Here is a 14142-nt window from a genome sequence, read left to right as displayed (position 1 = left end):
CTAACATTGATGTTCTTTTAAGGAGAATGAGAAAATATTTTTACCCTCCTTTAAATAAGTTTTATAATTTGAAAAGTTATTAAATTTAGCAGTGTCTTCTGATAATTAACAAGCAGCTGTTCAATTGTACTAGTAAAAAAAAAATCTAAACAGTGCAACCACCAATATGTTTTGTTATACATTGTTTGCACCATTAGAAATGGTACATTTATTTTTAAGGTTTAAACCTTAAATAATTAAACTATTTAAATTAAAATAATTAAAAAATATTTTAAATGTTTAGCCTTTAAAAACCTTAGTTCACAGAGCTCATAGAGCTATCAGTGCATGAAGAAAATATTAATCCAAAATGTCCCATTTATATGTTCAGTGTGTCTCTATTATCTATTTATATTGTGCAAAAATGTAATATAAATATATACAAATAAAAGTATAAAAAGTAAATATAGCAATGAATGGTTAAATACAAACCCATTTAATTGTTCCCAGAGTCTCCAATTTCATGACCAAATATGTTATACATTCAAGAGAGAGAAAGAGAAACAGAGAGAGAGAGAGAGAGATTTAAACTAAATAAGTGAATACTCTTGAAAAAACACACAGTAATTTTATAATTAATTATACCTATTGTTAGTTTTAAAAAGTTGAGTTGTGTATAAAATTAAGGATTATTATAGTCTTACTTACAGCCAGGAAGAGTTTGTGTGACAATCCAAGGTGTAGAATTGCCATAACCAGCATTTGTACTAGCAGAAACCCTAAATCGATACCATCTAAATTTTTTCAGATCATTTACTGTTTCTTCTGCAACTTTATCAGCAAGATATGAGTGTTGCTCCTTCTCATATTCAATACATTCAGAAGAATCCCAACTATTGCAATGGATGGATTGTAACTGTGTAGTAATCTTGTAGTTTTGAAAGTAGCCCAAAATAGTAACTGGCATTATCCATTTCAAGGTCACATTTGTTGACTGAATATTTGAAAATATTATATCTCTTGGAGCACTTGGAGCTAAAATAGCAATAATAAAATAATTATAATATTACTATATTATTGTGCATTAAAGCTAAAATACACTTCATATTATTTATCCAGATGTGTTTATATCTACACTGTTTCTCAACCTGAAAGTCTTTATTCCATACACTAAAGAATGGATATTTCCCTTAGTCACAGCCATAACACTGGAAATGTAGACAACTGAGAATACAAATATACTTTATGAAGTATACATAGTTTATACAAATGTTGTATATCCTTAGAGTCTTTGGATAAACCATTCATATCAACTTTCAGCTGTTTAGAAACATATATTCATTGTTATTACAATGTGCTTTAGACTTAGGAATATTAGGAGAGTTATCGTTAGTTTGGTTACATCATCTCTGGATACCATTGCTACTTAGAATTCTTTTGGTGCCTCTTTAAAAATTGAGAAATTTAGCACAACCATTTGAAATATACAGTCTGTGTGTGTGTGTGTGTGTGTGTGTGTGTGTGTGTGTGTGTGTGTAGATTTATTAGGGATGAAGGGACTATAATGTGCATGAAGATTTATTTGTAATTTAAGAACTTTTCTCATTAGTTCCAATGAAAAAGCATACAGTATTCCTCTCTGCGTCAGAATTCTTTTCTTCAGCTGCATCTGCTAAAGTAAATATCTATATTTACATCTGAGATATTACAGTATTTTAAAAATGTTTTGAATATTTAACTTATTTCTAAATATAAAAGACAAAGAATGCACAAGGCTATAAAAGGTGAAAATAACCTGAAAAGAATTGCAAATTATAGCTATTTATTTTTTCTAAATTAAAGTAATACTAATGAAATCTAGTACCTGTTCATATTTTATAAATATGATCTGGCTATCATGATATATTACACCAGTTATTGTTAAACTATTGAATGCATATGAATCATCTGTTAAAACAAATATTTTCATCTATCCACGGGAGGGCCCATATTTTCTTTCAGTATTCTCCCTGTGTACTGTTTTCTTTTTCAGTTTAAGCATTTTATGCCAAGCACAGAAAGCAGAGAAAAAAGAATAGGAAATAGGAAAGAAATTCAGAATTGACATAAGAAAACTAAAGGAAATATAGCTAAATCTAGGTTATTTTGCTATTTACTAAGCCTCTCTGAAAAATTATTATGTCCGTTATCCATCACTTTGCCTTTTCTGGTTTAAATTAATATCTCTTTTTCAGAATCTCATCAACTTGACCCAACTACAATTTTCTTGATTTTTAGCTGCCTCTTAATCCATTCAATCTTCATTTATATATTATTCTCTGATTTTATTCTCATTCCTGACAAAACCCACCCCAGCATTATTATTCTCATTAATACAGAGCTTGTTCTTCATTCTATCTTGCTTTACACACGTTTTTTAAGTCACAAGCACTGCATTCAACTTATATCTATCCTCTACCCAAATTCTTATTTCCATAGAACAAAGTAGACAGAAGCACACACTTATGCAAAACCATTTTTGTTTCTTTTGAAAAACATTCAAACAGACTATACATTACATAGTACAGACCCTTCCATCAGTAGGTCTCCATTCATTTTGCCTTTTTTAGTTAATATTCTATGCAGGTGCATTCACTCAGTTTTCCGTGTTACACACAAATACCTTGCTCCTTGATTATTTATTTTAAGACCCATATTCCTTGTTGCATCACAAAATCTATTTTTATATGTATGGCTAATCATTTGGGTTTTCAATTGCTCAATATGCCATCATATGCATATAAAAGAACACATAAATTACATTTCCAAGTAACCCTTATGTATTTATCCACAAGTATTCATATCTTATAACTTTGCTTTAATTTTCAGTGTTGAACCATTTGTTGATTTATTATCATGTGTGCTTTATCTTATTTTAGCATAGCAAGTAAGTCACAAATGTAACTAAAGCCAGTTTTATACAAGCATACACATACTATTCTATGCAAGCTACAATTTCTAATTTAGAGACTACACTTGAAGACTGTCCATTAGTGTTGCTTATTTCCCACAAACTAGGGCATGGAGTATGCTAATACACACTGAGAATATACAGAAATAAATAATTTCATAACCGAGAATGATTCATTTGAAAAACTATTGGTAAAGAGTTTTAAATACAAAGGAAATTCTACTTATATTTATTACCTAATATTTTCCAAATGAATTCTTTCAATTAAAGATAAAAAATGCAAAGATATATAAATGGTTTCAGGCCATTGGGAATATTCATATCAATCTACCCTAGAAACTTTTCATCTATGCAACTTATATTAAGATCAGAACTTGACCTCTAGGAAAGAAGAGATCCCTAGAATTCAGAATCTCCTTTTAAATTCTCACAGTTTGAATCCATTATGTAGACTGATTACCTATTCATTTATTAAAAATAATAATTTTCCTTGAAAAGAGTATGCAGTCATGGGGCTGGCTGGTGGCATAAGAGCCTTCCCTTGGCCTTCATCAATCAATTTTTTAACAGGGTTAAATTGTCTCCTTGAATATCTTCTTGCCTCTTTGAAATTTCTTATAATTTTATAATTTTTTTCAAATTTAAATTTTAACTTTAACATTTTAATTCTTATATACTGTTTTATATTTTGGAATTGTACTGTACACTGCCCAGAGTCTTCTTTGAGGGAGATACAGTCTAGAAATGCAAAATATAAATATAAATTGGAGCACTATCTTACATTGTTGAGAATTTGATAATAGATGTAAAATATTAGTTGTGTTTTATTACTGTTTTCACCTTTTCCACTATTTTTATAAGCTTTGCTTGCAGTTTTTTTAAACTTCTAAATCTTAATATTAAATATTTTTAAAAAATAAAAATTCAACCATCACATTCTTTTTTTCCAGTTCTCAGAAGAAGTTATAGCTCCATTCAGTTTCTTATATGCTGGTAGCATTTATTCTCACAACTTTGTATATTTTTATTGTATAAATTGAAGCAAATTATCCAACAGTGTAGAGTATGACAAAAGATGTAACATTCAGTTGAGAATGTCACTGTATCTTATGGTATCATATGTAATTCTTTTTATGATCATGTATAGTTACACCCAGTTGTAATAAACCTAACAATAAACAATCAAGTTATACTTTGAAGGCTCTTGTTCAGAGATTTTGGAATGAGATGGTGAATATAATTTGATTTCACTTAGCGTCAGAAATAAATGCCTTGGCAGTGACTCTCTATTAGCTCTGTGTCTGTGACTAACTCTGTCTACCATAAATAAGAAGCTGAGAATAACTTTAAAACTGTTTCCATTCCTAATTACAAGTCTCCAATTTCAAGTGGCTGCTACTCAACACAAAAAATATGCATGAGAACATAGTTAAGACAATGTTAACCCAATAATAAAAACTTTATTGTTGTCATAGTTGCTTACATGAATTCCAAACACAATTACTTGGAACTATTGCTCTTCTAGTATATTTTACAAAATTACCACAACAGAAGTTTTAACACATATCAATAGTACAGTTTTATTCCACTGAGCTCTGAAAACTTACTTGAAAAGACATTATGAAAGAAATTTCTGAAATTTTTAATTATAGCTTGACATGTAGGGAATTGGTACCTGTTTCTGGAAATGTGCTGGCATTGCATAACTGTTCTTTCCCTTTTCCAGCAGCTGTTGCAGCTTTTACTTTAAACTGGTAAGTTGTATTAGATAACAAGTTTCTCAAAATACACACTGTTTCATTATGAGATGATGAGATGGTTGAATTCTCTCTAAATGTTATGATGTAATTTGTAATTATTCCATTTGTTTTCAAAGGAGGGTCCCATTGGAGCAAGACTGACTGCCAACTGGTTGCAATACACTGGATATTCTGGACAATATCTGGTGCTTCAAAGAAAAGTACAGATTATATTCTGATAAAATTGAAAAGGCGGTTGCAACTTCAATATGATTAAAAACAATTCAAATGCAAGAAGCATTTCAGCATTTCATATGATATCATAATAAAAGCACTTTAGTAGATCTACCAAAGGAAGTCGTTGACTTTTTCCACAGCAGGAAAAAATACAATAGAAAAATATATATTTTGAGTACCTCTACTTTATTAATTATGGTTGTCATAATTTCTCTATACAGGACATACATATATGCTTCTTGGGCCACGTAAACTAGCATATTGGCAATAGAAAGATGGATGGAATTGGGAGAAGAAAATCAGCATTGATGTAATATTAATAATCTTAATAACTGTCCAACTGGGTTTATAATAATTAATCAGATCCTGAAATTAGAATTGATTTTTAAGCAATCGATGAGAAATTCATAGGTTTATTTGGATTAAATTTGTAACAGCTAAAATGTTTCATCTGCAAAACCAGTACATATTAAAATACTTGATCTTAAACAATCTAACCTGATTCCATTGTTGTGAATTGTACAAGGTTACTAAATTGATTGCCATTTCCAACTTTTGTAAATGCAGAAACACTAATGGAATACATCGTGAATGGTTCTAGTCCAAGTATATTAGCTTCATTGTGTGAACCTGAAATGTTCTTAGATTAAGAAAATAATTAGTTACCATAATATTTTATTGCTGTAATAAGTTCTTCAGAATCATACAATAATCAATTAATGGGAAATCAATCTATTATGAAATACATAATTTGCTGGTACTAGACTCCATTTCCAGTGTTCTATTCAGCTCATATAACATGTTCATGTGAATTTAGAGGGCGGAAATTACATGCATGCAGGACTACTGAAGCTTCCAAGTGAGGATTTATGGCAGACTAGATGTCCTTGAAAGAGTGGGAATGGCATTGTGTTGGAGATCAGTGGCCACAGAGCAAATACTGATTAGCTTTGTCTTTCTGGATAAAGGAAAGATCACAAGATCGCCCACTTGCATTCTGGACAGCTGCTCGTTGTGATTAACTGTCCAGAATAAAATAGTTGTGGGGGAGGGGTCAAGTGAAAAGCCTCACTTTCTTAAACACTTTTGGATGGAATTGATTTACAGCTGAAGAGATGTTTTCTGAGTAGCAGGATAACACAATTCCACCTGATGAGTTAATGTTCTTTTTACACTAAAATGGGAAAAAGGGGGCTTTAAAGATTTAGAACTTTGGGCAAAAAACTGACAAGGAGAGGATGTTTAAATGGATAAAGGGGATAGTTTTTAAAAAGATTTTTGTGTGTGTGCGAAACTGCTTTTGAATAAATTTGAATTAAAATAGATAATCTAACTGGACCTTTGTAGAAATGTTTTTTGTTTATTATTAATAAGTACAAACAATTGGTGGATTTTATAAAACCAAAGATGAAGATAATGTGAGCCAGACTGAGATGCTGACTGTAGCTACAGTACAGAGTGCATTTTAGACAAAAGTATTAAGGGCACAGGAAAACAAAACAGGGGAAAAATAAAAGGGACAGCTTGTTTTTCATGCTTTCCCTTGCAATTGCGACACTTTCAGTTTTAGATTACAATATTACAATAGCAACCAGCAAAAAAAGTGGTAAAAAAGCAGTGGAGAAGAGCAACTTGCAGAACAATTATATCAGATTTACTTCTGAAAATGTTTAAGGAATTGAGCAATAGGTTAGCCAAATAACTTGATTAATTTGATTAAATCAATGAATACTAAACTGACAGTTTTTTTTAAAGTAATGGATCAAAGTCTTCTAAAAAAAGAACAAGGTTTGGATAAAAAAGTGAGTGCCATTCAGAATGTTCTTTGAGTTAGAAGGACATGGCCTGAGGGTTGGATGGCATAGGTAATTGTTATGTAAACATGGATAAACTCAGCCATAGATAAGTCAACCCACAAACTTTTAACCAAAATGCCATGAAAAATGTATCAGCCATGGATAAGCTGACCTTTGGAATTTTGTCTTTTAATTTTCAAAATTGGCTTACCTGTGAGTGGCTTGTTTTTCAAGGTATTTTGGTTTTAAAAAATTGTGAGTCAAATTATCCATGGATAGGTTTATTCATAGGCATATATGGGATATATGGGTACTTTAAAAATATTACTGTATATATGCATGGATAAGCCCATCACAATTTTGGCATGCATTTTGGCAACTATAGCTTATCTAGCTTATCTACAAGTGTATATGGTACATTTTTTTTTATTTCTAATATTTCCATTATTCATACTTTATGCCAAGAAAAATGTTCCTCATCAAAAATAGTTTAAGTTCATCTCCCAAAACTCCTAAATGGATTCAACTGATGTAGTGCCTCTCCTATTCTACCTATTTCAGAGTTGCTTCATCCAGGATGAAAGAAATGTTCTTTGATTTTTCCCTGGACAAACAAATTATCTTCTGATTATTACCCTCCACAGAACTGATGGTTTTTAAATATATATTTATAACTTTAGTGTTTACTTATAATATTAATTGTGTTAATTGTACCTGATAAAAAGTAGCTTGATTATTGTTTTCAGAAATATTAAAAACATATCTTCTAATGACACCATTTGGCCTAGGACTTGGATCCCATTTCAGCCATGCAGAGTTGTACGTGTAATTGATAACTGTCAGATTCTCTGGAGGTGCCAATGGCACTGTGAAAGAAACATTATTCAGATTAAGGCAATGTGACAATACTTTACACCCAACAAAAACTCAATATGTTATACATTAACATTTTTGACATATTGTTCTCCTTATAAATATTCTTTTTTTAAAATTTTAAATAATATATGAAGCCACATTTTTCAGAGATCTAAATATCTTTCCTGCTAATCTGTATAAAGCCAGATGAGCTATATATGCCTTGGTAGCAATGTAAGTCCCTAGATGAGTAGTAGCTTGCAAATATAGAGAAACTGAAGCAAAATGACAGCTTACAAATTCACATACATTGTAATTACATTTTTCAAATGTTTTATGGCTATGGCTGAATAAATAGGTAGATATGATAAGGAAGTCATAATATGGTCAAAGGTTCCATCCTATGAAAATCACAAAATAAAAATAACAGGGCCAAGAAGAGCAATGAATCTTGTAAACATTGGATTCATTGAAAAATCTGCATCTTGCAAATTACTCACCTGACTCATCTGTAGAGAACATAAGAACAGCATATGGACCAGGCCCTTTTACAGTTCTAGCGGATGCAAAAAAGCTGTATAGGGTAAATGGCAAAAGGTCTTCTAAAATAATTGAATTATTGGAGGTAGTGGAAGAACCATTTTTTTCTGGCCCTTGTAGCTTTAAGTCATAGCCTCTTATAATGCCATTTGGCCGGTATGGAGGATCCCAAGATAACATCACTGAGGTAGATGAAAGGTTTCTGTAAGTTTTCAAAATAGGTGCAGAGTCTGGAACTGCCAGTTAATCAGGGAAGAAACATAAAATGGGAGAAGCAAACATTAATCTGAAATATATAGGAAGCATCAGTATAGGGGTGTATATGTATGTGTGTATGTGTGTGTGTATATGCATGTGTGTAACATTTATAGCAAATTACCTGTTTATACACAAACACACACATACTTTCTTTAATAATTTTTTAAATAATTATTTTACACATAATGTTCACAAATAACATCACATTAAACCCAATAAATGCTTTATTATATTTATTTTATGTAAGTATGTTGCAGTAGTCTATCCTTGAGGCAATAAACACATGAGATAGTATTCCCAATACCTCTTACTCCAGGAAGGAAATGCTATTGGCACACCAGTTATAGAGCATCCTATCCACTTTTCAAAATCAGCAAACAAATCCTAAGCAATAGAATAAGGTCTTAACTTATATCATTTTTTCAGGTCTTTCTCCTGTAGAGTTGATAGCTGAATAAAGATTTATTGCTATTTTATTGACAAAAGATTGCATAAGTACCTCACAACAGTTTGTAAGTAGAATTTCCTGCCTCTCCATATGCAGAAGAGAAGGGAACAGGGCATATATACAGAGGTGTTGTATTCCATCCTGCCAGCACAGTACTTATACTTCATCTCCCTTATTACCAAACATGAACTCCTACCAATATTTATTCACATTTATATTTATTCTTCTTCCACTCATGATATAAGTCTCTTTTCTTTTTGTTTATACATATAAAAGAACTAGGCAACATGGACAGAATCATGAGCAACACTTTAATCCAGAGTTCACTTGACCACTTGATGGAATTTCCTGTTAGATTGCTGAAAAATTCCTAACTGCCTATCAGAATTCACTTGCAACTATGAGATTTGGGTTGACCATCTTAATCAGTTCCCCAACTCTGTGGAAATCATCAGCAGTAACTATCCTTATTTAGACCAGGAAGTAATTCAATAATGGCAAAGTACTGGTCACAGTTACTTCCATGCTCATATCAAGTGTCAACTCCCCATAGAGTAGATCTAATGAATGACTGCCTGCTCAGAGGAGCAATTAAGATTCCCAACAATTGGTGTTATGGGTTCAGATCTCTATTTATTGTACAGAGAGTGCAGTAGCAGCATATGTGAAATGGATTCAGTGTCTATATTGGAACATACATATGTGTGATTTTCATGGCATATTGGTATATCTATCAGTTGTTGTCCTTATTGGTAATTTGACAGTTATTGGTAATTTGCCAACAGTCTCTTATGTGAAGTTTGGGAAATGTAGAAATATTTGGGAATGGAATAGTAGAAGGTAACTACTAAGATATCAGTTTAGAGATCTGGATTCCAGGTCATTCACTGAAGAATAATTATAGCTTTATTGGGGATGATTCCAACTCATGAAAAACCACAATAAACTGTCTTATTAAATAAGATTTAAATTTGTTCTAGTTAGATGACATAGACCAAAGAAATTTCCAAAGAATTTCCTTTAACCAGTATCTGAAGTAACAGATTCTCAGATAGGCCCCTAAAGAGATGCATTCTAATTCCATCTGAATATCTAACTTATAATCATATTTAAATTTAAAATAATTGGTGGCTGCTGGTACATAGCTGTTATTATATTGACAAGAGTAACTAATAATTGCAAAGAAAGCTTTTATAAGAAGATCCTTTTCTTGACTGATACAGTGCTCTTTGAAAGTGGATGCTTAGCTGTTTAAAGTTGTGATATTAATTACCTAATTTCAAGAATTTTGGAAGAAATGATTGGAAAACTCATTTTAAGAAATCAATGGTTAAGAGTCTTAAAAATAGTATGTTTCATATATTAAGATGAAACTAATTAAATAACTTTTTTCATTTTAATTGGACATCTCAGAAAAACAATAAAGGTAGACTGTCAGCTTCATTATGCTTAAAGTATAAAATTCTGGCAATGATATTTGTGGTAGACTTGCATCCAGTCATCCTGTTTTGATCTAATATCCATGAGCTTCTTATTATAGTTTTGGGAAGAGCAATATGGGTTAAATACGTAACTGTGTTTTGAATTACATATCAACTGCTAGAAATATTCAGGAATAATATAGCATTATTATATTATATTATAATATATAATACTATATTATATTACTATATTATAATATTACAATACTATATTTTTCTGGAATAATGTAGTATTATTCCACGATATGAACTTTTGGCTAAAGCAAGTATAATTATTATGAGGAAGAGCAAAAAGGATGTTTGTCTATGAGTTCAATCCAATTTTAAAAAATAAACTATTGATACACATGGAAATATTGTATTAGAAAAAGAAATGAACTGGCTCATGCCATAAGCTACACAAATGCAGTCTAAGTTATATAAGTTGTATACAAGCTTATGTCTGAATAAACCTGTATTTGGGAACAAAGCAGCGTAGATAACATACCATCTTCTTCAGTTCTGATGTATAAACTTGAAGTATACATTTTCGATGATCCTTTTTCTGTTGCTGGAGTAATGTTTAGAAGATAGTTTGCATATTTTTCCAACTTATTAAAAATTATGTTTGTATCATACAGAAGAAGTGACAAAATCTCATGATTTGTTTGAGTATCCTTCATTGTTAATGAAATATTATAGAAGACAAGTCCATTGGGGCGCATTGGTGGAATCCAGCTTACGTTTACTACCGTGGAAGAAATGTTCTGATAGGCCAGCTGATTAACAGGTCCATCAGGTACTGCAGAAAATTTTTAAAAAATGTTATCTGTATGTACAATGTCTTTATCCCTAATATCAATATATGCATCTGATGAGAAACATTATACATAAAAATAAGCTCATGTTGTTCATGGGGCTTTCACATAATTTATTTTTAATTTTAGTTTTTTCTCCTGTCTTTATTACTTTATATTTGCCACAAAGAAGAGGGAGTCAAGCTATTCTTCAAAGCATCTGAAGGCAGGACAAGAAGCAATGGATGGAAATTAATCAAGGAGAAAACTAACCTAGAACTAAAGGAGAAATTTCCTGACAGTTAGAACAATTAACCAGTGGAACAACCTGCCTCCAGAAACTGAATGCTTCAACACTGGAAGTTTTTAAGAAGAGACTGGACAGCCATTTGTCTGAAATGGTATAGGGTTTCCTGCCTGAGCAGGGGGTTGGACTAGATGACCTCCAACGTGTCTTCCAACTGTTGTTGTTGTTATTATCTCCTCTTGCCAAGTTGCTGCATATACTATAATATATATAAAAATGCATGTACTGATGCACTGATTTAGAGGATACTTGAGTTATTATATTTTTTTAATTTTTTTATTTTAATCCCATTTAATCCCAGAGCGGCTTACAATCTAAAGCACAATGTGCTTAGCAATAGCCTTCATTCTATGTATATGCCTGCTTATTAGGGCTTTCGGCCCCTCCCAAGCGGCATTTTTGCAAAGTCAGCTTATTGCCCCCAACAATCTGTGTCCTCATTTTACCTACCTCAGAAGGATGGAAGGCTGAGTCAACCTTGAGCCTGGTGGGATGCGAACCTGCGCTAATTGCAGGCAGCTGGTGTTACTTAAGGAGGCATTATATGTATTATATATATATGTCACTCAAGATAGTAAACCTGCATAATAGTTCTTTCTCCTCCTATTTCCCCCACAATAACAAGTCTGTGAGGTAAGCTGGGCAGAGAGACAGTGACTAGCCCAAAGTCACCCACCTGTATTTAATAATATGTTTAGAGTCTCAAGCCATGGTTTTAAAAAACACTATTTATATAAATTATATCTAATCTCTCACATTAAATGCATAGTGGCAAAACGTAAAAAAATATACTATATGATTCTGATGATCAGATAACTGATATCATAGTGAACTTTAAGAGCAGTTAAAGGTCACACAAAAACCTTACAAAGAATTACAGATAGGATTTCTACAAACAATATAAACTTTTTTACATACAATCTTGGTCTGTATATAGTTGCATTATTTCACTGGTTTGGTTTCCATTCCCAAGGGCTGTGTTTGCAGTTAACCAAAGTGTGTAGTGTCTCCATTTTGCTAAATTGATTAATACTATCGATGAAGTTGAATTATCAGCACTGCTGTCAATTGTGGAAGTGGTAAAATTCTAGACAGAAAATGTTAGGAAAATGTATTAAATTAAAATTAATATTTCTCCATAACTTATGTCCTCTCTCCTATGACTAAATGAACATTATGTATTGCAAACATTTATGATACCTAAACAAAAAGCAAATCTTGATAGCACAATGAGAAAATTATCTTCTAGGTGCAACAGTATTATTATTAGACAACCAGTCATGTGGATGTTGGTGCAGTAGAAATAATTATATTCACTTTATCTGACTTTGGTTATTTCACTTATTTTTTGCAAAGCTTGAATTACTTGATTTATATACATTCTCTATTTGAAGGTGGAGAGAGTCTGACTTTGGTCATGCAAATAGTATACACTTTCAGCTTCAAATATATTATTTTTTGTTTTCCTTTTTTTCAGTCAAGTCCAATTCATAGAGACTGCTCGGGCAAGTCTCTGCTGTTTTCTTGGCAAAGATTTTCAGAAGTAGTTTGTCACTGGCTCCTTTCTAGGGCTGAGACAAAGTGACTGGCCCAAGGTCACCCAGCTGCCTTTGTGCCTGAGGTAGAACTAGAATTTACGGACTCCTGGTTTCTAGTCTGCTGTCTTAACCACTACATCAAAATGGCTCCTTAGTCTTACTTGATTAAAAATATGCTAAAGATTGTTAACAATTAAATATTATAAAAGTCCAAGTAATAACCAAACTAATAAGACTAAGGACACCCTTGACAAATAACAGCATGCAACAAAAACACTTTTTTCCATGCTTGTGTAGAAGTGAGAAATAAACAGGCAGGAATACCACAAGATGTTACACTCATGCAAGTGCTAGCCAAATCTTCTGAATCATCTTCACAATGTGCATCACTCTAACTTTCTGTGTTCAAGCACAGAAAATTATTTCTTTCACTTACTACTAATGTAAATACATATATAGATTTTAGCACTGGCAAACACTTTCAGAGAAAATAAAAAAGTGGACATACCTGTACATAAGTGTCAGAATCATTTTTGTAGTAAACTGAATAAAACTGAATGACACCATTAGGTTTTTGAGGAGGATCCCAGAATATTCTTACTGATGATGAAGTGATATTTTTATACCACAAGTTTTTAGGTGGATCACCTGGAGCTGAAAAATGTAAACATTTACCAACTGCACAAAAAAGGCTATTTTGTTTCTGCTCCACAAATGTTTTAGGAAAGGGTTTCATGGCTAAAATCCTTTCTTTCTGCTGATTCTTAATGGAACTTAGCCTTTGGAAATACAAAAAGCTGCTATTATAATGATATATGTCCTGATACTCTTTGCTTTCTAATGTAAGGAGCACAATAACATATCATTAGTCAACAGACCAAGCCAACATTTTTGAGTTGGGTGTATACAGTTCAGGTTGATTCTGGTAAAAATTGATGAAAAGAAATCATTCAATAATTTATCATTCATTTATGAAGACATATTAATATGCAAGAAATAATTGCATAATTATTTGTTTGCATTACACTGGACAAAGCACAAGTCCAAATTGACATGAGCTGCTTAGAAGGCATTCAGACTGTCTTTGAACTGAAGTGGCCCAAGTACCAGAATGAAGTGCATTGTCCCAAAGCTTCAGAGGACAAATGAATGAAACCCCCATATGTCTTATGAGCTCTCCAGAAAATGAAAATGTGGAAGTGGGAAGGAAGTCATAGCTGTCATTTTGGAGTTTTGGC

General features: G+C 32.0%; 1 protein-coding gene across 1 annotated transcript in view; it reads right to left on the bottom strand.

Moving 5' to 3' along the window:
• The window catches only part of PTPRQ (protein tyrosine phosphatase receptor type Q), a gene marked incomplete at both ends in the record, with an annotated part of 121039 nt that overhangs the window by 38856 nt on the left and 68041 nt on the right, over window positions 1-14142 (bottom strand). Inside the window, 8 exons of the mRNA XM_081330626.1 lie at window positions 688-1014; window positions 4605-4877; window positions 5404-5545; window positions 7416-7567; window positions 8057-8332; window positions 10771-11064; window positions 12285-12453; window positions 13413-13558. Of these exons, the coding sequence (XP_081186752.1) occupies window positions 688-1014; window positions 4605-4877; window positions 5404-5545; window positions 7416-7567; window positions 8057-8332; window positions 10771-11064; window positions 12285-12453; window positions 13413-13558 (1779 nt within the window). The remainder of the gene's footprint in view (window positions 1-687; window positions 1015-4604; window positions 4878-5403; window positions 5546-7415; window positions 7568-8056; window positions 8333-10770; window positions 11065-12284; window positions 12454-13412; window positions 13559-14142) is intronic.

Source organism: Vipera berus (assembly GCF_964194415.1).
Source record: "Vipera berus genome assembly, chromosome: 6".
In the NCBI taxonomy this organism is placed as follows: domain Eukaryota; kingdom Metazoa; phylum Chordata; class Lepidosauria; order Squamata; family Viperidae; genus Vipera; species Vipera berus.
The sequence above is the reverse complement of the archived record's forward strand: the minus strand, read 5'-3'. Positions and strand labels throughout refer to the sequence as shown.